Source organism: Chiloscyllium punctatum, chromosome 9 (assembly GCF_047496795.1).
Source record: "Chiloscyllium punctatum isolate Juve2018m chromosome 9, sChiPun1.3, whole genome shotgun sequence".
NCBI classification, from domain to species: domain Eukaryota; kingdom Metazoa; phylum Chordata; class Chondrichthyes; order Orectolobiformes; family Hemiscylliidae; genus Chiloscyllium; species Chiloscyllium punctatum.
The window spans coordinates 109,203,134-109,229,221 of record NC_092747.1 but is presented as its reverse complement, the minus strand read 5'-3'; the positions used below and the strand labels follow the sequence as shown (position 1 = coordinate 109,229,221).

Genomic DNA, 26,088 nt, shown 5'->3' with positions numbered 1-26,088 from the left:
TGGGGTTAGAGGTCAGAGATTATCTTTGCTTCCTGTTAGTTATAGGAATTGGAGAAGTTACATTAGGCACGATCACCATCATACAAAAAACTGTATCTTGTTTTTAAGGCAAGTGCCTTTTCTTGTTAAAATTTGTGAGTGTTTCATCTACAAGCAGGTCTCCTACAGAAAGGAGGATTGGTGGCAGAATTTAATCCAACCGACAAACTGCCAAAGGTTGGTTCCACATACAGTGATCAGCAGTCAAGATCATTGCTTAAATAACTCAAGGTATCAATGGTGAAAAGTATTAGATTAGATTACAGTGTGGAAACAAGCCCTTCGGCCCAACAAGTTCATACCGACCCACCACCCACCCATACCCCTACATTTATCCCTTACTTAACACTACAGGAAATTTAGTATGGCCAATTCACCTGACCTGCACATCTTTGTGACTGTGGGAGGAAACCGGAGCACCCGGAGGAAACCCACACAGACACGGGGAGAACGTGCAAACTCCACACAGTCAGTCGCCTGAGGTGCGAATTGAACCCAGGTCTCTGGCGCTGTGAGGTAGTAGTGCTAACCAGTGTGCCACCGTGCCGCCTACTAGTTGACTTGGGAAGATGAGTGAGAACATTACTCCTTTAAGAATACTCAGGCACTCAGTAACAGAAGCAGTCCGCAGAAATTGTGGATGGAACAGCAAGTGAAAAAAACTAGCACTCCAGAAGGAAGTGTTCACCTCAAAGCGGGTGCAAGGAAGACATAGTGGGCTAGTAAGACAAACAAAGTCCTTAGAGAAGGAAGATCTGTAGGCCTAGTCCTGATTCAAGATTTGGCTGGAAAGTAATCATTTCAGAACTTCATGAATAAGGTGAAAGGTTAAAAGAAAAGAAAATAATGGTTCAAAGAACTAGATAGGGGGAAAAAAAATAGACAAAGAGGAGCACTTACAATTGACAGCAAGTGTTACCATCACAGTAAGTGCACAGGACAGAGCATGGTTATAATGGTGAGGGGGAGGATCAATAAATAAATAATGTCAATCTGCAGCACTGGGAAAGCTGTACAGCAGAATTACATCGATAATAGGGAAAATGAAAAGGTTTCGAGGGAGACATCTGACAGAATAAGAACATTAGATGGTTTTAAAGATTTCAATAACATTAGGAAATAATTTAAAATAATAAGACTACAACCACATAGGTTTATTTCAAGTATTAGAACAGAGACATGCTTTGCATAATAAACCATAAAAGATAGGCCGGAAATCATTTTAACAAGGAAGTAGTAGAAAAACTACCTAAGGCGCGGAAGGTAGCAAGCCCTCCATTTTAACTGCAAGAGGTTGCAAACCACTGTTTGTATTATACAAAAAGCAGGAAATCCCCCAGCAAGCAGCACAGGGATACAGTATTGCTATTTAACAGACCTGAAGCTTTATTAGAAAGATTAGATTAGAAAGAATCATTGTTATAATAGAGCTTAAAAGTTTGAAGAGACTTGAACATATGAGAGTTAAAAAGACATTGAAATGGTTCGATGTTAAAAGCTTAAAAAACAGCACCTTACAAACACCAATGAAATGCTGCAAATTTAAGATAAATTTAATACATTTTAAAATAGTCTACCTGCTATAAGAAAGATGTTGCAAAACTTAAAAGGGTTCAGAAAAGATTTACAAGGATGTTGCCATGGTTGGAGGGTTTGAGCTATAGGGAGGGGCTGAATAGGCTGCGGCTACTTTCCCTGGAAGGTCGAAGGCTGAGGGGTGACCTTCTAGAGGTTTACAAAATCATGAGGGCCATGGATAGGGTGAATAGCCAAGGTCTTGTCCACAGAATTGCGGAGTCCAAAACTAGAGGGTATAGGTTTAAAATGAGAAGGGAAAGATTTAAAAGGGACCTCAGGGGTAACTTTTTCATATAGACGATGGTGCTTATATGAAATGAGCTGCCAGAGGAAGTGGTTGAGGCTGGTACAATTACAATATTTAAAAGGCATCTGGATGGGCACACAAATAGAAACTAGGTAAAAACAATAACTGCAGATGCTGGAAACCAAATTCTGGATTTGTGGTGCTGGAAGAGCACAGCAGTTCAGGCAGCATCCAACGAGCAGCGAAATCGACATTTTGGGCAAAAGCCTTTCATCAGGAACAAATAGAAACTGCTTAGAGGGCTATGGGCCAGGAGCAGGCAGGTGGGATTAGTTTAGTTTGGGATTATGTTCAGCATGAACTGGTTGGGCCAAAGGGTCTGTGTTTCCATGCTGTATGACTTTATGACTCTATAAATGGGACTAGATTAATGTAAGGTATCTGATCAGCATGGATGAGTTGGACCAAAGGTCAGTTTCCATCCTCCATGACTCTCTCTACGGCAGAAGAAATAATTCTACCTCAAAGATATAATGTCAGAGATGGGCTAAAGAGAATACAGGCTTAAACTTCATTGAGGAAGCAGTTCTTACAACATAAAATTGCTTCAGAATTAACCACTAAATCTCAAACTGAACAAGTGAATACTGCATTGAACAGGACTGACAACAGATGATGTTATAAGTCACAAAAATATAAAAGAAGGCAGACGTACATTTGAACAGATTCAAACAACTTTAAATAATTACTTTAAACTGAGAAGAAAGAAAATTCTTGTAAGGGCAGAATTACCAGAAGAGTTCAGCATCCAATGTAAGTGGTAGATCACTTCATTAATGACCACTACAGATTAGCAGAGGATTGTGACAATGGAGCTTTGAAATCAGAATTAATAAGAGACAGAATTGTTGTTGGCATTATTGATGAGTTTTTGTCAGATTTATTACTGTCCAGTGATTTGAATTTGGAGAAAGCCATTGATTATGTGCTGGAAGCAGAAATCAGGAAGATACTGAGACAAATCCTGAGGGGACAAGGACAATCATATCACAGGAGACCAACTGAACTTTTTCACTTTGTAAGACACACTGTGCAGACACAAGCTCTCACAAAGAGTAAACCATCAGAAGTTGCTAATATCAGTGTCAGCACTGACAAACAGTGCCCAGCTGACAAAAGACAAAATCAAAAAAAGAATTCTACGTCGAAAAATCTATAGGTCCCTTGCCGCAGATGTGCCAAAGTTGAATGGAGTTTCAGAGCTGGAAAAAGTCAAATATTTACTATACAAAAAGGCTAATACGACAATCTCTTCCACTGAGAAAGATAACCAAAGTATCCATGGGGAAATCAATGATTCAACTGACCTAAGCTAATTGAATTTGTTTGGATCAATGGATATCTCATTAACTTTAAACTTGATACAGAAATGAGTGTCATTCCCCTATCAGGCCAAAATCACAGCGAGAGAAGAAGTTATCTCCTACACGAATGAAACTCAATAATCCATGTGGAATAGCTCCAGAGATTAAAAGCATGCTATAAGTAACTCTACAAGAGAAAGGGCATTAGAAATACATATGTATTTTCAAAAAAAATCAACAGCTCGTCATTTTTGAGCCTTCATCCATTGCTTTAGCTCCACACCCTTGTGGCAGAGAAAGAATTTGACAAGTTTCAATAGAGTAACTGGTTTATAAACAAACCATTATCGACCAACCCAGAAAAGGAGCAACTGGTAAGGATTTAATTGGGATTCCTCGAATTGTGGTGGAAACTAAAAAGGTTACCTATATTGGCATAAGAGAACTGTTTCACGCTATCAAAATGAAGAAAGCCTGTGACTTTTGAGGACTGGTCAAGATATTGTCCTTTCATCCGAAAACAAAATCAGAAATATTTGCCAAAAAAAGCAAATTGTTAGAACAAGAAAAATCAATTAAATCCATTGATTTCATTGAGAAATATTCAAACAAAGTTGTCCTGAAAGCAAAACAACCCACTGAACACATTGATACAGTGGATTTAATTTTAATGTCAGGTATGGAGCTGATACACCAATGCAGGTTCAACAGCAACATTTCAATCCTTTGGCTTTCAAAGAAGAGTGGACAAAGATAATGTGAAAATAACAGCAATCCTCAGGTACCTGGTTTACCAGGAAGATATTCACAAAGGGTGAATGAAGACCTCCAACTTATTCAACAAGTTGAAATAAAGAGCTTACATGTTTCAACACAGATGTTAACAGCAGATTGAAAATCAAGAGTTAGTTGAATAACATAGAGATGAGTGGCATGTGACTTCATGAAAGCCAAATTAATGTCCACAATTTAGGACATGGTCAAAAAGAAAAAGTTGCCCGATCTGAAAATCTGAGATACTGCACAGAGGTAAGTACCTCTTGAAACCAGGCAGCCATCTTCCATGATGGAAGTCCATTAGATGAATGGTCCTCCAGCCAGTTACAGGGCAACTGCCTGAGTTGAATTCCAGATATTAAGAGTCCTCCAGATAAGGTAATGGGATAACTCACTGGTTTATGAGGAACAACATCCTCCTCAGAATAAGATCTTGCAAAATAAGATCTTCTAGTGGAGTAATGATTTATAGACAATCAGAATCAGGGTTAATAGTCCTCAGGCTAAAGATCAAACAATCTTTCAAGTCCAAAGAGAATGCATTCTGCAAAAAAATTGTGAAACCTCCAGACCACCTGGACAATGAAGTCAGAGACTTTGCTGGTAGTGTGAGGGGGTGTACTTGTAAATGTAAAGTGTTAGACACTTTTACAATGTAGATATTAAGGCTTGGGAGGGACTGTTCTACAAGCTATCAGTTATTGGTTCCACAGACATACAACAACAACACAGGGCTTCAGGGACAGAGAGGGTGAATGGAACTCACTGGAACACTCTATGCAGAGCTGTCATGAGGACGAAAAGCTGAATGGGCTCCTTCTGTGCATTAATTACTCTATGACAATTTAGAAGCATGGGAGAAAGGAATAAGTGACACACAATGTGATAAATCAGTCAGAAACTGCAGTTTTGCATTGTTACTGATGTCCAGTTACATAAGACTTTTATGCTTTTGGATTGCGTCTTTAACATGAGGTAAGTGAATATAGTCATGTGATTGGTTCAGAATTTTGCCTAACATCAAGCACAAATGATGTGGCTGTCAAAAATTAAAGGGAGGCCCAGGATTGTTCATTTGGGAAGCAGGTGTAATATGCTCACATCTGGAGACAACGAGTCCATGTGTAGTGTTTAGAGCTGTCCCAGGAAATCAGTAGTACTTTTAGTTAACTTGTTACATCCAAAAGTCTGTGTGTCTCATTATTACTGGAAAATTAAATTTCTTTCTAAAAATGAATGGGATTGTAACAGCACCCACAAACCTACTTGCGAATATCTCCTACACGTAACTTCCCCCGACATCATTTGCGTAATTGGTGAATTTTCTGTCATAGAATGGGGTTGAGGTCAAAACAGTGAATGTTTTCAAGGAGGAGATAAGACATATTTCTTCGGTTTAAAGAGATCAAAGGTTTTGGGATGAAAATGGGAACAAGGTACTGAACTGGATGATCAGTCATGAACATATGGGTTGGCAGACCAGGTTACTGGTCCACTCCTGCTCCTATTTTCTGTGTCTCCATCCGGGTTTGGAATCATTTTCTCAAGTGTTCGTTATTCTACTAAGAAGCCAGTCAACAGTTTTGTTGTTATAGATGTAAAACTAATTAACTGCAATGGCTGAAGGACAAAAGTAACTCATTACATTTTTGAAAAAGAACATTTTTAAACAAAAGCAATACCCAAGTTTTTCACTTAATAGCCCCCTGTTTTATTTCTCAGCCTGAGATTAGTTTATTATTTTATGCCTTCAGGCACTATGACCATTGCGCTGGTTTATGTGCCTCTTAAAAAAAACCCTGAGATGCCAAAATCACAAATTCAATAAAGGGGGCTATTAAGTTATTGTAGATTTTTAGTGACATTCAATGAAAAGCACAGGCTTGCTCAGAGTGAAAAATCAGATCGTGTTGATGAACGTGTTAAAATGTTTCCATTCTCCTGAAGTAGTGCCAAGTGCAAGCACACACTTGAGCACTTGGTTGGGATACTCCAGCCCCAGTTGGACTGGGGGACTTCCTGTAGCAGGTAATGGATTTGATGGCAGATCTAGAGGAGTTAACTCTGTAAATCAAAGGAGGAATACTAGCCAAGCTTAAGAATCTGGTTCTGCGAGGAATTCACTTACTGTTGGGTCCATCACTAGGACTGGGAGTCATTAGTTCACTGGTTGACCCATTGCATTGTTGAGCAAGATCCACAGCCATCTGTAAATCCTCAATCCATTTGTCCATCTCTACCTGGGCACTGAGGGGAGAAAAAACATGAGATTTCACTCAAATTGGGAGCAAGCAACAACTCTGGTCCCTGCAAACAAGCACAGTTTAGAATATAACATTGCTTCCTAACATAAGAAATGTTTACACCTCCTGTCCGACTTCTCAAGTCAGGATTTTGGAACTTTGCTACATTGAAACTAACCATTACTATTTAAGGTGTATCTACTTAGCATCATTATAATTAGCAATCATGGAGCTCGACATAGATCATAGAATTCGTATAATGTGGAATCAGGCCATTTGGCCCATTGAATCCATGCTGACCCGCCAAACAGCAAATCACCCAGACCCAACCTGCCTAACCCATCCCTGAATCGTGCATTTCCCACGGCTAGTCCACCCAGCCTGCACATCCCTGGACACTACGGGCAATTTGGATGTCGGAGAAAGTGAGGACTGCAGATGTTGGAATGTCAGAGTCACGAAAAGTTGGCACTGGAAAAGCACAGTAGGTCAGGCAGCATCCAAGGAGCAGGAGAATTGATGTATCGGGCATAAGCCCCTCATCAGGAATGTGGAGGGGGAAGGGGGCTGAGAGATAAAGGTGGAAGGGGGAGCTGGGAAGGTGATAGTTGGATGTAGGTGGGGGCTAGATGTGATAGGTTGGTGGGGAGGGTGGAGTGGATAGGTGGGAACCTGGATGGACAGGTAGGACAGGTCAAGAGGGTGGTGCTGAGTTGGAGGATTGGATCTGGGATTAAGTGGGGGGAGGGGAGATTTGGAAACTAGTGAAATTGATGTTGATGCCAAGTGGTTGGAGGGTTCCAAGGTGGAAGATGAGGTGTTCTTCGTCCAATTGGCGGGTGACTTTGTTCTGGTGGTGGAGGAGGCCCAGTGCTTGCATATCCTTGGGGGAGTGGGAGCGGGAGTTGAAGCGGTCACTCACAGACTGGTGGGAGTGTTTGGTGGGTGTGTTCCAGAGATGTTCCCTGAAAGGCTCTGTGAGTTGACGTCCTGTCTCCCCAATGTAGAGGAGACCACATCGAGAGCAACATCTCGGACACAGTCGATAAGGTGGATGGATGTGCAGGAAAATCTCTGCCAGATGTGAAAAGACCCTTTGAGACCTTGGATGAAGGTGAGAGGGGAGGTGTGGGCACAGGTTTTACACCTCTTGCAGTGGCAAGAGAAGGTGCCAGGTGTGGCATGGACCTAATGAGGGAGTCATGGAAGGATTGGTCTCTGCAAAACGCAGACAGGGGTGGGGAGCGAAATATATCTAACCTGCACACCCTTGGGCTGTGGGAGGAAACCCACACAGACATGGGGACAATGTGCAAATCCCACACAGAAGGTCACCGAGATTGGAATCAAACACAGGTCCCTGGTTCTGTGAGGCAGTACTGCTAACCACTGAGCTACTATCCCACTCAGCAGGATGGCTTCCCCTTGAGGCAAAAAAGGGTTGTCTAGGTTCACCTGTGTAAATGGCCATTTACAAAACTTTAAAGGAATTTCTTTAGTACCTGTAGGACTGTAACTCTGCAGAAGTTACTACTTTGAGGAAAAGAGGTGAGGAAACAAGTGAGCCGTGTGGTGACTCAGTGGTTAGCATTGCTACCTCCCAGTGTCAGGGTCCCAGGTTCAATTCTACCCTTGGCTGACTGTTTGTGTGGAGTTTGTACATTCTCCCTGTGTCTGCGTGGGTTTCCTGCGGGCATTCCGGTTTCCTCCCAAGATGCTCAGGTAAGATTGCCTAGCCATGCTAAATAGCCCAAAACGTCCAAGGATATGCAGGCTACATAGATTAGCCGTGAGAACTGCAGGGTTACAGGGTTAGAGTTGTGGGGGGGGTGGGTGGGGAACGGGGGTTGGGGGGTGATTCTGGCTGGGATGCTCTTTGGAGAGTCTGTGTGGCCCCAAATGGCCTGTTTCCACACTTAAGGATTCTATGAAACTTAGAGATATAGGTGGGATGTTTAGCTTGGCAAGCATTTTTACAGCTTTGTGAGATCCAAGTCGAGATTGTTAATTGCATCAATTGAGGTTTAGGACATACTGGTGAACGGCCATTGGCCATATATCACTGTGGACTTGTGGTGCAGTAGTAGTGTCCCTAACCTCAGGCCAGAAGGTTCATGTTCAAGTCCTACCTTACCCAAAGGTGTGTGATCACATATCTGAACAGGTTGATTAAAAACAGTTGTAATGAGACACTCACTGAAAAAAAGAGTTTAAGTGGAATCCTGAAATAAATACCTGTGAAGTTATACTTCATGGGGCACGTAAATGTGATGTGTATCATGGTCTTGAATACACAGTCACTATCACACCCAAGTTTTTAATTAATTAATTTTTAAATAGACTTCCTACATAATTCTGGCAAGCTGCTACATAAATTTAATAGAATGATCACAAGGGTTCAAAGGTTAAATTAACAAGGGGTGATTCCTCGAATTAAAGCACTGTCCCACATAATTGAGAAGGTAAAGGGGCTATTTGATTGAAGTTTTCAGAATGTTGAGTCGATTTAACAGAGTAAACAGAGAAAAAACTATTTCCATTAATTGGGGAATCGAGGTCCAGGAGGGCGTAGACTAAATATTTGAGGCAAATCTTTCGAACTGAAATTAGCAAACACTTCTATTGACAGGATCGTGTTAGAAGTTTGGAACTCAGTTCTGCAAAAGGCAATTAATTGCAGATCCATTGTTAATTCTAAATGGAGTCTGATAGATTTGTGTTACCTGAAGTTATTTGGGGATATGGAGCAAAAGTTGGTACATAGTGGTACACTGCAGATCAGCTAACATCTCTCTGAATGGTCCATAGGGAGACTCAAGGAGCTAAACAGACTTCTTCTGCTTCCAATGTGCTATGATTCTGTTTTCTCTGCACAAAACAATCTTGATTATCCGAACAAGACAGGTGGCAAGTATTTTGTATGGATAATGGGTTGTTTGGATAATGGATAACATTTTTACAGGACCTTGAGATCTTGCTTGGATAATCTGAAATTCGGATAATTGTCGTTTGGATAACTGAGGTTGTTCTGTAGTGTGATTTACTGTTTCATTTGAACCTGCCTCACACACGCGCTGATTCCAACTGCCATTTGCACAGAATCACTGATAATTTTTTCAGATGAATAAAGAGGATTGGAATGGGGTCACCTTAAGGTGACAGCTCATCGGTTCCGGGAAGTTGAACTTACAGCTGCAACAACCATGAAGCTTTCAATCTTTCTAGTCTGATCTTACATTCTCATTACATAATGAAAAACAAGCCTAAGAAATAACACTGCTCAGGTAACAATCAATCAGATTGGTCACCAGCCAAACAATATATGTATATATACGGCCTCAACTAGAATTACATTAAATTAATGGCATATCTAAACCTAGCAGACTTTGACGAAAAGCAAGTTTATCTGACTCTGGGACACTTATGCTATAAGTGGTTTAAAGCATAACAGCAAATGCTGTCTAATAACAGGGTACACCATACAGTTATAGGAGGCCAGTTAGCTGCCTCATGCTGTACCCAATCTATATTTCTATGACTCTGCCAGGTTTGGGTTAGATAGGCAAATCAATCTTTTTCCATCACATGAATTATCATTTGTTCAAATGTTACAAAGTCTATTTGTCCAACAGTTTGTCAATGATTCAGTAACCATGTTTGCACACATGGTTCACACACCACTTCATCTTAATAAGGCAAAAGTCTAAGGAAGTTGAATTTGAGTTGTACCTCGCTGCTACGACGATGGACTGGCGTTGTCCATTGAGAGTGAAACAGTGAGGGAGTGACCACTCATCCTCGCTTTCCTCAATCTAAAGAGGCAAAAAGGTTAAAAACATTACAATCGAGTCATATCAAAACGCAAAGAAATCTGTCAAGAATTTAAAAATGTAGTCGGGAGAATAGGAAAGCAGAACAAAAAGGGAACTGAGCAGACAGAATCACTACAGTGCAGAAAGAGGCCATTCGGTTCATCGACTCTCCAAACAGCATCCCATCCAGACCCAGCTCCCCCACCATAACCCTACATTTTCCATGTCTAATCCATCTAGCCTGCATATCCCTAGATACTCTGGGGCAATTTAACTTGAACATCTTTAGACTGTGGGAGGAAACCAGAGCAGCCAGAGAAAACATGCATTTAAATCCCATCAAGACAGCTGGTGGGAATTTAAACTCAGTAAATATGATCAGCAATTGAAAGCCATGGGGAGAACATACAAAACTCCAACCCAAAGCTGGAGTCTAATCTGGGTCCCTGGCGCTGTGAGGCAGCAGTGTTAACCACTGAGCCACTGTGCCATTTTGAGGGTTGGGCAGCATGCTTGGATGAAGTATTTGCTTGCCTGCTTTTAGTTTCCAGCAAGATGCTACCTTAGGCAGTTATACTGAGGAATGCAGTATCTGCGAATATTTCTTCCTAGTTTTGTGATGGGGCTTCCAAAAAGGAATGGGTCGGCCTAGAGGTCTCAATCCATTTGAGGCGGAGAGCAGAAACAGCATACTCATTAATTAATCCAACAGGAAATTCACAAGATTCTTTTTATGCTGAGGATAGTGAGAATTTGGAGCATGTAACTACATCTCAAGGTTTGGACAGTAAGTGCTGACCCAGCTAGCCACACCCACATCCCATGAGTGAATAAAATAACTACATGGAACTCATTGAGGTGAATAGTATAGATGTATATTAAGGTGAAGCTAGATAAATATGTGAAGGAGAAAGGAATAGAAAGATAGGAACTGAAGAGGAGGGGTTGTGAGAAGGCTTGTGTGGAACATTAAAAGCAGTAAAGACCAGTTGGGCTGAATGATCTGTTTCTGTGCCATACGTTCCATGTGCTGTTTAAGAATGTAAATGACTTTTGAATCAATAACCAAGAAAAATATCCAGAGATTCTCCTCTTTGCATCCTATCTCCTGTACACAGGAAGAATATAATTATCAGTGAAGTTGAAGTACACCTTGTTCCTTCTGCTAAGACATTAATTGTATGCTAGAAAAATATGGATTATGGGATTGAGAGAGCACAGTGCCTCAGGTCTACCCTAAACCAAGCCTTTGTATCAGTGTAACATAACTTCTAACTCCTCTCTGTGACAGGATCCTCTGGGATCCTGTTGCGCATCTCTGACCCATAAATGATTCCAATTGAGCTGGTGTCCGGAGGGGAGGGTAGCATTTCAGGAATGCCAAAGCAAAATGCTTTGAAAATTAAAAATCATCACACTGTGTTCATCATCTGAGCTTCAATTAGTTATGAGAGAGGGAGAGGAAACATGGACTTAACTCTCAAGACAGAAACTTCGATTATTGAGAATCGTAGAATCCCTACAGTATGGGAGCAGGCCATGTGGCCCATCAAGCCCACACCAACCCTCCAAACAGCATCCCACTCAGATGCCCCACCCTGTCCCTGTAACCCTGCATTCCCCATGGCCAATCCACTTAATCTGCACATCCATGGACAATTTAGCATGGCCAATCCACCTAACCTGCTTGTCTTTAAACTATGGGTCTAAATCAGAGCATCCAGAGAAAACCCACACAGGCACAGGGAGAACGTGCAAACTCCACACAAATAGTCACCCAAAGCTGGAATTGAACCTGGGTCCCTGGTGCTATGAGGCAGCAGTGCTAACCACTGAGCCACCACATCATCCTTCCACAAGTGCTGCAGACTGCTTCTCTTATTGAATATCTGCGTATTCTGAAAGCAGGAATGTTCTCACTTGTCTTTCTAAAGCTTTTCTCCTGGTTAAGTGGATACTACTCTTCACCATAGTTATCTTGAGTTAATTAAGGAATGATGCAATTGTCTATTAGTAAGAAAAAAAATTAAATTGACAGCTGTGGGCGGCACCGTGGCACAGTGGTTAGCACTACTGCCTCACAGCGCCGGAGACCCGGGTTCAATTCCCGCCTCAGGCGACTGACTGTGTGGAGTTTGCACATTCTCCCCGTGTCTGCGTGGGTTTCCTCCGGGTGCTCCGGTTTCCTCCCACACTCCAAAGATGTGCAGGTCAGGTGAATTGGCCATGCTAAATTGCCGGTAGTGTTAGGTAAGGGGTTGATGTTGATGTAGATGTAGGGGTATGGGTGGGTACGCTTCGGCGGGGTGGTGTGGACTTGTTGGGCCGAAGGGCCTGTTTCCACACTGTAAGTAATCTAATCTAATTAATATTGAGTCAGAGAGCTCTGAATCTGAATGGGTAGAGTTGAGGAACCACAAAGGTTAAAAGATCCTAAATGGTGTTATGTACAAGTCTCCTAGCACTAGTTGGGATGTGGGGTAGAAAATAAATCAAGAGACAGAAAAGGCATGTAAGAAAGAAACTATGACAATAATTGTAGGGACTTCAATGTACAGGTGGAATGGGATAATCAGGTTGGTAGCGAATCCATAGAAAAGTAATTTGTGGATTATCTACAAGACGATATATTTTTTGGAGCAGCTTGTGGTTGAGTCCACTGGTGATGTGTAATGAGGCAGATTTGAGGAGCTTAAGGTGAAGGAACCCTGAGGGGACAGAAACCAAAGTATGATAGAATTCACTCTGAGATTTGAGAGGGAGAAGATGTAATGGTATTACAATTGAGGAAAGGTAATTACATCGACATGAGAGAGGAGCTGGCCAGAGTTGGTTGGAAGGGGAGCCTAACAGGGAAGATGGTTAAGCAATAATGACAGGAGTTTCTGGAAGTAATTTAAGAGGTACAGCAGACATTAGTCCCAAGGAAGAAGAAACATACTAAGGGGAGGATGAGGCAACTCGTGACTACTGAAGTTCTACAGGGGTCAGTGTTGATGCCAGGAATATTCACATTATGCGTTAAATATCTGGTTGAAGCAACTGAGGGCGTTGTTTCTAAGTTTGCTGATGACAGCAAGATAGGTGGAAGGGCAAATTAATATTGATAAAGCTGGGAGGCTGCAGAAGGACTTGGACAGGTTCGAAGAGTGGGCAAAGGAGTGGCAGATAGAATACAAAGTGAGAAATTGCAATAGTATGCACTTTTGTAGGAAGTATAGAGATATAGACTATTTTCTGAATGGGGAAAGGCTTCAGAAATCTGAGGCACAAAGGTACCTGAGGCCTAGTTCAGGATTCTCTTAAAATTAATATGCAGGTTCAATTGGCAGTTAGGGAGGCAAGTGCAACATAAGCATTTATTTCCAGAGGGCCAGAATACAAAAGTAGAGGTGTACTGCCAATGCTATATAAGGCTCTTGTCAGATTGCATTTAGAATATTGTGAGCAGTTTTGGGCCCCATATCTAAGAAAGGATGAGCTGATGTTAGAGGGGGTCTAACGAGGTTTACAAGAATTATCTCAGGGATGAAGGATTTGTCTTATGAGGAGTGGGTGTGGGGGTGAGGACTCTGGGTCTGTACTTGATGGAGTTTAGAAGGATGAGGAGGGATCTCATTGAACCTTACAGAATACGAGAGGTCTAGACAGAGTGGGCGTGGAGAAAATGTTTCCACTAGTAGGAGAGCGTAGGACCCAAGGGCACAGCCTCAGAGTGAAGGGACGATCCTTTAGAACTGAAATGAGGAAGAATTTCTTCAGCCAGAGGGTGGTGAATCTGTAGAACTCATTGCCGCAGAAGGCTATGGAGGCCAAATCATTCAGTGTATTTAAGACAGAGATAGATAGGTTCTTTATTAGGAAGGGATCAAACGTTACAGGAGAAGACAGGAGAATGGGGTTGGGAAACATATCAGCCATTTAGAATGGTGTAGCAGACTCGATGTGCCAAATGGCCTTATTCTATCTTATGGACAACAAATGTTGTCCTAGTGACACCCTTATCCGATAAAATTATATTTTTTTTAAATGCAACAACTTTTATTTATATAGAACCTTTGACACCATAAAGCATCCCCAGGCTTTTCACAGGAGGGCTTGATCAAACATTTGACACAGAGTCACATAAGGAGATATTGGAATCAAAGACAGAGATTGCTGGAGAAACTCAGACGGTCTGGTAGCATTTGTGAAGATGGATAGATTGATAGATAGAGTTATACAGCATGAAAACAGACTCTTCGGTCAAACTCGACCATGCCGACAAGATATCCTACCCTAATCGAGTCCCATTGCCAGCACTTGGCCCATATTCCTCTAAACCCTTCCTATTCATTCACACACCACCCTCTGCATGAATATTTGCCCCCGAGGTCCATTTTAAATTTTTCCCCTCTCACCCTAAGCCTGTAGTTCTGGAATCCCTCACCCCAGGGAAAATGACGTTGTCTATTTATCCTATCCATACCTGTCATGATTTTATACATCTAAAAAAGGTCACCCCTCAGCCTCTAACGCTCCTGGGAAAACAGCCCCAGCCTATTCAGCCTCTCCCTGTAGCTCAAATCCTCCAACCCTGGCAACATCCTTGTAAATCTTTGAACCCTTTCAAGTTTCACAACATCTTTCCAACTAGAAAGAGAAATAGAAACAAAATTAACATTTCAATTCCAATGTGACTCTTCTTTGGAACACTGGTACCATAATGCATCTCTGGACTTGAAATGTTAACTCTATATTTCTTTCCACAGATCCCGAGTTTTTCCAGCGTTTTCTGCTTTTATTTCTGATTTCCGGACTTGCAGTATTCTATGTTAAGAGATATTAACTTGGCCAAAGGTGTAGGATTTAAGGAGCATCTTAATGGTGAAGTTTCCAGTGGGAATTCCTGAACGTAGGGCTCAGACAACTGAAGATACAGCCACCAATGGTCCAGCAATGAAAATCAGGGCTTTTGAAATTTCTTTGGTTCAGCTACTGTAGATGTCCCTGTATAAGTGGACACGTACAGCCTCAAACAATCAGAGACTAACTTATATGCTGCAAGTATGGTCCATGGCCATTCTAAAATCTTGTGTGCTACTACTGCAAAGTGTAGGCAAGCTTTAAACTCCCATATATTGGTGCAACATGACATGTTGCCTGCTCTATCACCTAGACCCATTTCTAAGATACTAGCAAATTAAACGTGCATTTGTGGGGAAAAGTGTCGAGGTTGACTACTAACGCAAACATAGCATGCTGTGGCTGTACAGGGTTGGGAAGGTGTTGACTTACACAATGAGTAAATGCAAAACCCTGCTACTTGAGGCAGAGAAATCAGGTTGTTTTATTCTCTGGATGAACTTATAAGCTACAATTACAGGAATTAAATATAAGGGTCACTTTGTAATGCAGTGTCATCAGATTATTCTTCAATTGATATAAAATGCAATACTTACAGTCATACCGTACAGTGGAATCTGTCCATGAACTTTGAACTGATTGGATGCAGTTAGTCCTCTACTTGTGTACAAGAGAATATCATTGAACTGTAGCATTGTGGGGAGGAGGAAAAAAGAACACTTTCTTAATGAACAGCAAGTATTTCATTTGAAAAGTCAATTCTCTGCAACACATTGATTTTAAACTTTATATCAAAAGCAGCTCACAGAGTGACAGTAGTGGCTCAGTGGATAGCGCATGAGGCTCTGAGTCACAAAGTTCAAGACATATATCAGGACTTGAGCTGAAACGTCAAGGCAGTACTGAGATACTGCTGTCACTATGTAAGTGCAAGGTTTTTTTTATTGGGTGAAGTTTAATATCAATATGTTCAGCAGGGTTTAATTTGTCCTGTCCAGTGCTTCGGTTTTTAAATGTGACATTAAGCCCCATCTGCCCTCTCAAATGAGCACAAAAGATCCCACAACATTACTGAAAACAAAATAATGTTGGAAATCACAGCGGGTCAGGACTCTGATGGGGAGTCATCTGGGCTCAAACATTGGTTTGCTCTCTCTCCATGGATGCTGCCTGACCCACTGCAATCTCCAGCATTTTTTGTTTTCAGTAGATTTCAGCATCTGTAGTAATTTGCTCCTATCTTGTAACATTATTTTGCAGAGATGTTATCCCTGGTGTCCTGGGCAATATTCATACCTAGGAGAAAGTGAGGACTGCAGATGCTGGAGAGTTGGAGTTGATAAAGTGTGGTGCTAGAAAAAGCACAGCAGATCAGGCAGCATCTGAGGAGCAGGAGAGTCAATGTTTCATCGCTTCAGGACGGCGGGGAGGAGCTGAGAGATAAATGGGAGGGGTGGGGCTAGATGCAAGGTAGATGGGTGAAGGTAGGAGGTGATGGTGATAGGTTGGTAGAAAGTGTGGAGCGGATAGGTGGGAAAGAAGATAGATGTGACTCGGAGGGTTAGATCTGGGATAGTCATGCCTCAATTAGCAGAACTCAAAGCAGATTATTTGATTATTATTACATTTGCTGTTTGTGTGTAAATTAGCTGCTGTGTTTGACTACACTTCAAAATGTACTAAATTGCTAGCAGTAAAACACTCTGAGATGTCATGTGTCCTGTAACCTGCTGTATAACTGTAAGACTTTCTTTCATGATCTCAGGATGTCCGAGAGGACCTTACAGCCAGAAAATTAAACCTGAACTGTCATCAATGTGGTAATGTTGGAAACAAAACAGGCAATTTGAACAGAGGAAGCTCCCACAAACAGAAGTGTGGTAATGACCAGATAATTGAAATGGTGTTGGATGAGGGCTAAATATTAGCTAGAAGTCTGCTCCTGTATGAAACTGTAGCTGTGAGATTTTCTACATCTGCTTGAGAAAGCTGATGGGGCCTTTGTTCAACATCTCATTCAAAAGATGCCACCTCTGACTTTTCCTCATTCGCGAGCACGGTGAAGAATCAAAGGATCTGCTAAAAAAAACCGAATGTCCATAATTTCATTGCAGTTTTAATGAGTCCAGCAGATAATGTAATCACAAATAATGCTGAATCACTTACCAAGAAGAACATTCGCTGCTGCAATCCCTTTGCAGATAATTTGCTGAGACATCCTTGTCTAATGAACTCCTTTATCAAACACAGAGAGAATAAATATCATCGAATAAGTTATAGTAGATAAAAGCAAACAGAAAGGCATGAACAAATGTGGAATGAAAGAGGTGGCTCCTAATCTCATCTGTCCTTAGATCTCTCCCGGTTCTCACCCACACACTCCCCCCTCAGAGACAGCAAACTGAAAACAGGTCAGTGCACATTGATTATACTCAGCCCTACCTCACCGGGGTAGTATTCAATTATGAGATCCTGGGAACAGATCTATACTCACTTCATTGTTTAAATCAAGCCTGGGTGAGGAGTCTGAAAAATGTAAACAATAAGCCACAAAAATTCCAAGAAGCCAAACTGTGACCATGTGATCATGCTTTATGATTGGAAAGATATTTTAAAACTCTTATAAAAGTGACAAATTGTGTCTTCTCTTCATTGTTCAGAGATATGTCAAAAATATTAACCACCACCTCTCTCTACTCCTGCTCGGTCTTTGTTTTGTCACAGTTTGTTACAGCAACTTGCATATAAGTAGCACGTTTAACACACAGCATTTTTAATTCCTAAACATTTGCTCCATCTCTGTAACACCACTCATCCTTGTTTCGCTGTTGCTAAAATAGTTCCTTTGTTACCTCTTCTCTTGAATGTTTCAATACTTTCCTCAATGGCCTCCCAACATTATACTTTGCACCTTTGGAATATTTCATAAAGTTAAAGATGTTGCTTGCCTTATTCATGACTCTCTTTTATTTCTGACCTCTTATTTTGGATTCAGTAACAAGTGGAAACACCTTTCTAACTCACTTTGTTAAAAACTTCCATGACATTAAGGAAGCTTAGCAAGTTATCTCCTCAGCCTCCTCCTATACAGAGTATGAAGCAGCCTTAGCCTGTTCATTCTCTCCTGATTGTTGTATTCCCTGCTCTCTGGTGACACGCTGGCCATTTTCTTTTCCCTACTGAATGCTGAGGGGCTCACTAGTGAAACTAAAGACATTTCCATGAAAGATGTAATCTACGCTTAGCTAACTAATTACGCGATGGCCCAATGGTACAGTTCCGAGACTATTAATCCAAACACTCAGGTTATGTTCTGGGGACCCAGTTCGAATCTTGCCAGAGTAGAATTTCAATTCAAAAATCTGTACTTAAGAGTCAAGTGTTTGTTATTGTTAATTGTCTGAAAACCTCATCTGGTTCCCTAATGTCCTTCAGGGAAGGAAACTGCCACCCTGGTCTGACCTCCATGTGACTCCACCAACCTGGTTGACTTGAATAGGAAAGGTTTGGAGGGATAAGAGCCAAGCGCAGGGTGGTAAGACTAGTTTAATTTGGGAACATAGTCAGTGTGGACTGGTTTGGACCAAAGGGGCTGGATCCACGCTGTATGACTATATGACTTCTAACTGCTCTCTGGCCAATTAGGAATGGCTAATAAATGGCACCCACATTCCATGAATGAATAAACAAAAACTAACTTCCATACTTCTGTACGCCAATCCTAAAGTTTGTACAGTCAGTCACAGTTGACAGCGTAGTCTGGATTTACACAGAGTACACCAGCCCAATTTATTGAAACTGATCAGGAAAGCCACAGTGAAAGGGCTGAAAATCTAAATGAAAATTCTTCACCTGTGACACAAAATGCTACAATTGAATGAATGGCATTTGCTTCTTCATTTTGCTATGCCTAGGTTTTATAGTGGGTCATGTTACCAAACATTAAGCATCGTTTGGGGATGACAACATGAATTTGCATTTCTATAGTGCCCAATGTCAGATTGAATATTGTGGCTGAATCTTCAGAAACCTGTGTCTCATTGCAGCAACATTCATCTCACTGAGAGGAACCAAACAGAGTTTGACACCTAACCACACCACAGTCTGCATAACACACTCTACTGCTGTTGGAGTCCACCAGATGGATTTCTGTCACATAGCTTCCCAGCCCTAATCTGTCCAGAGGGCAGTGAGAGTGTCATACAGCCTAACCAACCTTGCTCATCCCTCTGCCACTGTTACTTTACTGATGACAGGAGGTGGTCCTTGCCACGTAAGTAGCCTGGCAGGTTTAATTGCATTGACTGCAGTCAGACAATGGGCATAGGAAGAATTGCTGTTGGGGATCCCCCTGGGTTCGTCAGTTCTCCAAGGTCACCTTGCCTCCTTTAACCCTCTGCCCTGGCCTCTTGAACTTGGCCCCCCAAATCCCTACCAACAATCTCTCTCCCTACCCCCAGTCCCCTTGTGACAACCCTCAACCAACCCGTCTTTCTTTGTTTCCGAGTTTTCCCCTGAGGAATAGGAGCCCATTGAATTCAGCCCATTGAATCTGTTCCATCATTCAATTCAGTCCTGGCTGACCTGCATCCTAATTCCATCCACCCACTTTGGTTCCACATCTGCCTGAACCAATAGAATCTGTCCATTTCAATTATGACATTTCCGATTAGCTCCCAGCACCAGCACCAGCACCTTTTTGATGGGGGAAAGTTCCAGCTCTCCATTCACCTGGCTGTGAGGAAGTGCTCCCTGACGTCACACTGAATAGCCCCTGGTTCTAATCTTCCCTCTTTGTTTTGGATTCCCTCCAGCTGAGGAAATAGTTTCTTTCTATCAATTCTTTTAGTATCTCAATTACATCTCGAAAACTGGTATGTGCATCATGTCCTCATAATTTAACTCATCGCCATTTTGAGGTTTTTTCCCTCACGGGTAGCCCAGGGCTTTGGTCTCATCCACTGATGCTCCGTGATTAAGTTTGATCTTAACAGACAAACATTTAGGCAAAGTCTTGGAAAGTGCTAGGAGAGTGGTAGATCAGGGTGAATCAATACCTTCAGTTGATGGAGAGAGAAATTTGATAAGTGTTGCAATGATATTTTAAACAACACATTTTTTTAAAAAAAGGCAATTTAATAAATGAGAACGTACCCTGCCAGGAATAACCAGATTGTCAATCCCAATCAAGTCCCGCTTCAATTCAACAAGCTTCTGAAAGTTCTCCATTTTGATCATTGTACCATGGAGTTGAGCTACCATTTCTGCTACTTCTGCTAATGCAGCTAGAAGGGAAAGAAGAAGAAAGACTTGCATTTCTGTAGCACCTTACATTAACCTCAATATCAATCCAAACCTGCTTGACAGCCCGTGAAGTGCTACTGCAGTGTAGTCACTACTGTAAAGTATAAAATACAAAATTTAAATGGCGCACAGCAAGTTTCCATAAATAGCAACATGACAGTGACCTGACGATATGTTTTTGTAATGTTGGTTGAGGAATATTTTTGCCTGGACACAAGGAAGAACTCCTAATCTTGATGATTTTTCTGTTGAATCTTTTTGTCTTTCACTCATCAGGATGGAGACAAGAATGTCAAATTTCAAAGGAAGCACCAATGTATGCTGCAAGAGAAAAAGCTGCAGATTGTTTGGCAAGTCAACTCTGATTGATTAAGGTGTAACCATGGCGAAAACACCAGGGAACTCTTCTGGTCAATTCAACAAAGATGCATTTTTTTTTCCTGCAGGGGTTATGTTCCTGTGCATGAAAACACGCAGCTTCTAGTAAACACAAGTGAGGCACAATGCAAGCCCAATTACAAATAGGTTCTTAGTACTATTTTTAAGACTGCTGCCCCCTCTCAAATTATGGCTTTCTTGCAACGTGTGAGTGCCAACGTGAAAAGTGTCCACAGAATCTTTCTCAAAAACGCTCAGGTCCTTTACCAATCAGTGATTATTCTCTTCAAGATAATAGACATTTGCTCCTTTCACATTAACCACGACCCAATGGGCCACTGCTTATATCTTTGACGCAAAAAAAAAATTCAGCATTCTGAGGTGTTAAAAGGCAGGCTTTTTGCTCTTTGCAGCATCAATCTTTCTAACTTGATCCAGGAGAAACAGTCTAATTTTTAAAAAATTCATATATCTATACTGTATTTCTTGACCATCGACAAGTGTGTTTGCCAGTTTTGTGTGACCTTGCAGCAGGTCACATGAGTTGTTCCTCATACCCAGCACCAAGAGTGAACAGGGATAATACTTGATAATTTATTCATTGTTGAGAGGTAATGATTGTTCTTACACTGTTAAGATTCTTGTCTCTTACCATACAAATACAATTACAGCCTTTAGCATTAAGGATCGTTGACTTAAAGTAGGAGAGAGGGGTACAGCAGTAGTGAGAGTAACAGAGCATAGGATCTTGGTAGCTGACAGCATGGCTGCCACAGGTGAACAATAACAACTGGGGATTCATAAAAAGTCACAACTGGAGAGGTGCAGAGCTGATGGAGATTACAGAGATAGGGAGGGGCAACACCATGAAATTAAGCTCAGTGAAGTAGGCTAGCAATGATTCAGTTACATCAAAAATCATTTTGTGTACACCAATAAGAGTATTAAATGGCTCAGTACAGTGGTTAAAGTTATTTTCAGTGATTTTAAATCAATTGACTGACTGAAACTATTTTATTTTTGGAAATACAACCCATTTCAAGCTGTATTAATAAAACTATTCCCACTCTCAAATGCACCAAGTAAAGTCCTTAATGGAAAGAATTATATTTTATTCTGCTGCCCAAATGGACTGGTCTTTGGAAGGTTTTATATTTGTAATATGCAGATTTATTTTAATGAATAATTTAGATTGAATCACACCCGTGCCATTTCCAGCATATTTTTTGTATAATTGGGAAATTCTACACCATGATTCTTAAACAGGTTCTCGGATTTATTTGAACCGATTTGTTGAGAATGTGCTGTGAAGCTTGATAATTATATCACATCCACTGCTATTTAGACACTTCTAAACAAACTAATTGTTGACTTACAATTTATCAGGCCTCAAAATTCTGCTGTTTTCCACAGAGCTTCCCCTGTGTATAGTAATAAACGGGCAGCATCATTAAATTCAACCTCTGCATCATATCCCCAGCTCCACCATGTGATGTCAGTGGATTAAATTCACTTCTCTCTGCTTATTCTGAATAATGATGCTGCGCTCACTATAATTATTCTGTTCTTGTAAAATTAATCACCCAGCTCTGGATAATCAGCATTCGCTTCTAAATAATTCAAGCTGTCAGCATGATTGCTGATTTGAAGCCAGATTCCCAATTTAACCAAGGATGACTTATCTCTCTGCATTAATCCTTCCTTCCCTGTTGTACAGCATCAGACTGACCCCATCACTGGTTGTATCAAGACAAACCTTTCAAAGTGCATGTTCATCTTGAAAGCACCCTGTCTCGCTGCCAATCTGGCCATAACTGTAATTAAAATGAGACTGGGTTAACATTTGAATTAGGTGGAGGTCATTCAATAAGCTCATGGTTGAGCTTATTGACTTCAGCTCCACTGTCCTGCCTAGCCCTGATGATCAGCGTCCCTTGTTGGTCAAGAATCTACCTCAAAAATATTCAATTCCTCCACCATCCTCTGCAGAGCAGAACGCCACAGGTGTACGACGTTGCAAGAAAAAACAATTCTCATCTCCCTCATAACTGGCGGACTCCTTAATTTTAAACTACTTCCACTAGTTCTCACTCCTGCCCCAAAGAGAATCATTAATTAGCATCTACTCTGTGAAATCCCCTTAAAATCTTCTCATTTCAATCAGATCATCTCCATTCTTCTACACTTTAATGGACACAACCGGTCTAACCTTTCCACAAGCTACTCACATATGGATAGGAAGATTTGAAAGAGATATGGGCCAAGCACTGGCAAATGGGACTAGATTAGGCTAGGATATCTGGTTGGCATTGATGTGTTGGACCGAAGGGCCTGTTTCCATGTTGTACATCTCTATGACTGTGACCTCATTGAAAATCCATGAATCAACTGAGTGAAGCTTCTCTGAGTTGCGAAAACAAGGAATGAGGAGGGCTAAAGGGGACCATGAAATATCCTTGACAAGTAGGATTAAGGAGAATCCCACAGCATTTTATATGTATATTAGGAACAAGAGTGTAGCTAGGGAAAGAGTAGGCCCACTCAAGGACAGAGGAGGGATTTTGTGCTTGGAGCTAGAGGATGTGGCTGAGGTCCTTTATAAGTTCTTCATGTCAGTATTCACTGTGCAGAAGGACATGGATGATGATAAGATTAGGGAGGGGCAAGTTGATATTCTAGGCCATGTCGTTATTAAGAAGGTGGTGGTGTTTTGTATCTTGAAAAACCTTAAGGTTCCTAGGGCCTGATGGGACCTATCCCAGGATACTGAAAAAGGCAATGGAGGAGATTGCTGTGGTCATGACAGAGATCATTGTATCTTCTTTGGCCACAGGCAATCCCAAAAGACTAGACAATAGCCAATGTTGTTCCTTTGTTCATATGGATCCGTTTTGAGACCTGTGTTGCTCGTAATTTATATAAACGATTTGGATGAAAATTTAGGTGGTCTGATTTGTAAGTTTCCAGATGACACATAAATTGGCGGAGTTGTGGATAGTGAGGAAGGGTGTCAAATGACACAGCAGGATTTAGATCACTTGGAAAGTTGGGCGGAGAAATAGCAGGTGGAATTTAATCTAGACAAGTGTAAGGTGGTGAGTTTTCAGAGTCAAATGCAAGAGGCCAGTATAAAGTAAATGGCAGACCCTTAGGAGCATTGGTATACAGAGGGATTTTAGGGTGCGAGTCCATGGTTCCCTAAAAATGGTAACACAGTAACTAAGATAGTAATGAAGGCATAGCATGCTTACCTACATCAATCAGGGCACTGAGTAGAAAAGTTGGCAAGTTACATTGCAACTGTATAAAACTTGAGTTATGCCACATTTGAAGTACTGTGTGCCGTTCTGGTCACTACACAATGGGAAAGATTTGGAGGCTTTGGCGAGGATGCAAAAGAGGCTTACCAGGATGTTGCCTCGATTGGAATATATTAGCTATGAGGAGAGGTTGGATAAACTTGGATTGTTTTTGCCAGAGCCTTGGAGTTTGAGGGGCAACAGTTTTGTTTTACACACATAATAGTAGGTGACTGTAACATGCAGCCAAGGGGGGTGGTAGAAGCAGATACATTAGCAAAGTTTAAGAGGCATTTAGACAGTCACATGAAAGGCACAGAACAGAGGGATACAGACCATGTGCAGCAGATGGGATTGATTTCCAATGGCATCATGGTCGGCACAGACAAGGTGGGCCGAAGGGCCTGTTCCCGTGCAGTACAGGGGGGACAAGAGGAAGAAGCTTTGGATGTAATGAATGCTAATGAACTGGGATTCAATCCCAAAAGGTTCAGAGATAATCAACGATTTCAAAACAAAATTGGATGGCCACTTCATGGAACTGAAGGTGCAGGACTCCAGGAATCGAGTGGTGTGCGTGTGTGCGGAGGGGTCCCTCTGGATTGCTTTAGCAGTGTGCCACAGTCTAAGAATCATTGTATGTGCTGCGAACCATTGTGTGCTCGGATTCCCGTCCGTACCTCGTGAATCTCGGAAATCCACGTGAGTGGGCGGGTAGTGTTTGCACAGCCTCTCCAGGATCTGCTTGTAATGCATCAGCCGGTGCAGGGGCCTCAGGAAAAATATGTTGAGGGGAAGGTAGCAGACTTTCTGTTGCTCAAACTCCCGGCACACTGCTTCCAGCCTCCTGGAGTTGCGAATAGCTTTTTCTAGCTCCATCAGAATCTCCCCGTGCTTCTGCAGATGGACTGAAAATTGCTGCAAAGATAGGAAATGAACAAAGTATGTTATGGAAAACTGCAATAAGTAGCCCTCTGTCATCATGGATGGCTCGGTTTCCTGCACTGGAAAAAACTCCCCTCCCAGTGCTCACAGTTCCACGACTCGGGGGGAACCTCGGATTTTATTTTCATTATTCATTCATGGCGTGTGGGCATTGCTGGCTAGGCCAGCATTTATTGTCTGTCCCTAGTTGTTCAAGAAGGCAGTTAAGAGTCAACCACGTTTCAGTGGGTCTGGAGTCACATGTAGGCCAGACCAGGTAAAGACAGCAGATTTCCTTCCCTAAAGAACATTTGTGACTTTTATGATAATCGACAATCGCTGATGGTCTTCCTTAGGCGAGCTTTTCATTCCAGGTTTTTATCAAATTGAAATATCAAAAACTGCCAAGGTGGGATTTGGGTCTAAACTGAGAGAACATTAGCTCAGGGTTTGAGATTACTTGTACAGTGGCATCACCACTATTCCACTGACTACCCAAAACAAGGAGGATTGGGCACTAGTGAGGGGCAGGAAAAAGGTTATGGGTAAATATTCCCTATGTGCTGGGAAGCAGAATTCCAGACTTCCCTCAGCTGGACTTCCAACTCCACTGCAGGAGATATTTGTCATTTTAATTACGTTAAGGAGGCTGAAAGCTTCAGACTTGATGTGCTTTTCCAGTGTATCATAAAATAGAATCCCTACAGTGTGGAAACAGGCCATTTGGCCCAACAAGTCCACTCTGACCCTCCAAAGTGTATCCCACCCAGACCTATTTCTCTAATTGTGTAATTGCAGCTTTCTGGGTTTCCCAGGTGTCGGGAAACCCAACAGCTTGTCTATGATAAAAATAAGAAAAATGCTGCATTTATATAGCGTATTTCATGACTGCAAGATATTTGAAAAGCTTCATAATGAACAACATAGACACTGTTGGAACGTAGCAAGCGCAAGAGACACTGTGTCTAGATTAGAGTGGCGCTGGAAAAGCACAGAAGTTGAGGCAGCATCCGAGGAGCTTTTGCCTGAAACGTTGATTTTCCTGCTCCTCGGACGGTGCCTGACCTGCTGTGCTTTTCCAGCACCACTCTAATCTAGAATCTGGTTTCCAGCATCTGCAGTCCTTGTTTTTACTAAGAGACAGTGTGTGTGCAGCAAGGCCCCACAAACAGCAAGGTGATTAATCATAATCTGTTTTTAGCAATGTTGATTGAGAGATGAACATTGGCCAAGACAATGGGGAGAGATCCCCTGATGTTCTTCCAATAGTAACGTCGG

General features: G+C 41.8%; 1 protein-coding gene across 1 annotated transcript in view; it reads right to left on the bottom strand.

The window, feature by feature from the left end:
• Positions 1-26,088, bottom strand: part of farp1 (FERM, RhoGEF (ARHGEF) and pleckstrin domain protein 1 (chondrocyte-derived)) — a 310,303-nt gene that overhangs the window by 24,608 nt on the left and 259,607 nt on the right. Inside the window, exons 18-23 of the mRNA XM_072578014.1 lie at positions 24,567-24,804; positions 20,060-20,190; positions 17,072-17,140; positions 15,502-15,591; positions 9,978-10,060; positions 6,134-6,252 (exon numbers count right to left, since the gene is read on the bottom strand). Of these exons, the coding sequence (XP_072434115.1) occupies positions 6,134-6,252; positions 9,978-10,060; positions 15,502-15,591; positions 17,072-17,140; positions 20,060-20,190; positions 24,567-24,804 (730 nt within the window). The remainder of the gene's footprint in view (positions 1-6,133; positions 6,253-9,977; positions 10,061-15,501; positions 15,592-17,071; positions 17,141-20,059; positions 20,191-24,566; positions 24,805-26,088) is intronic.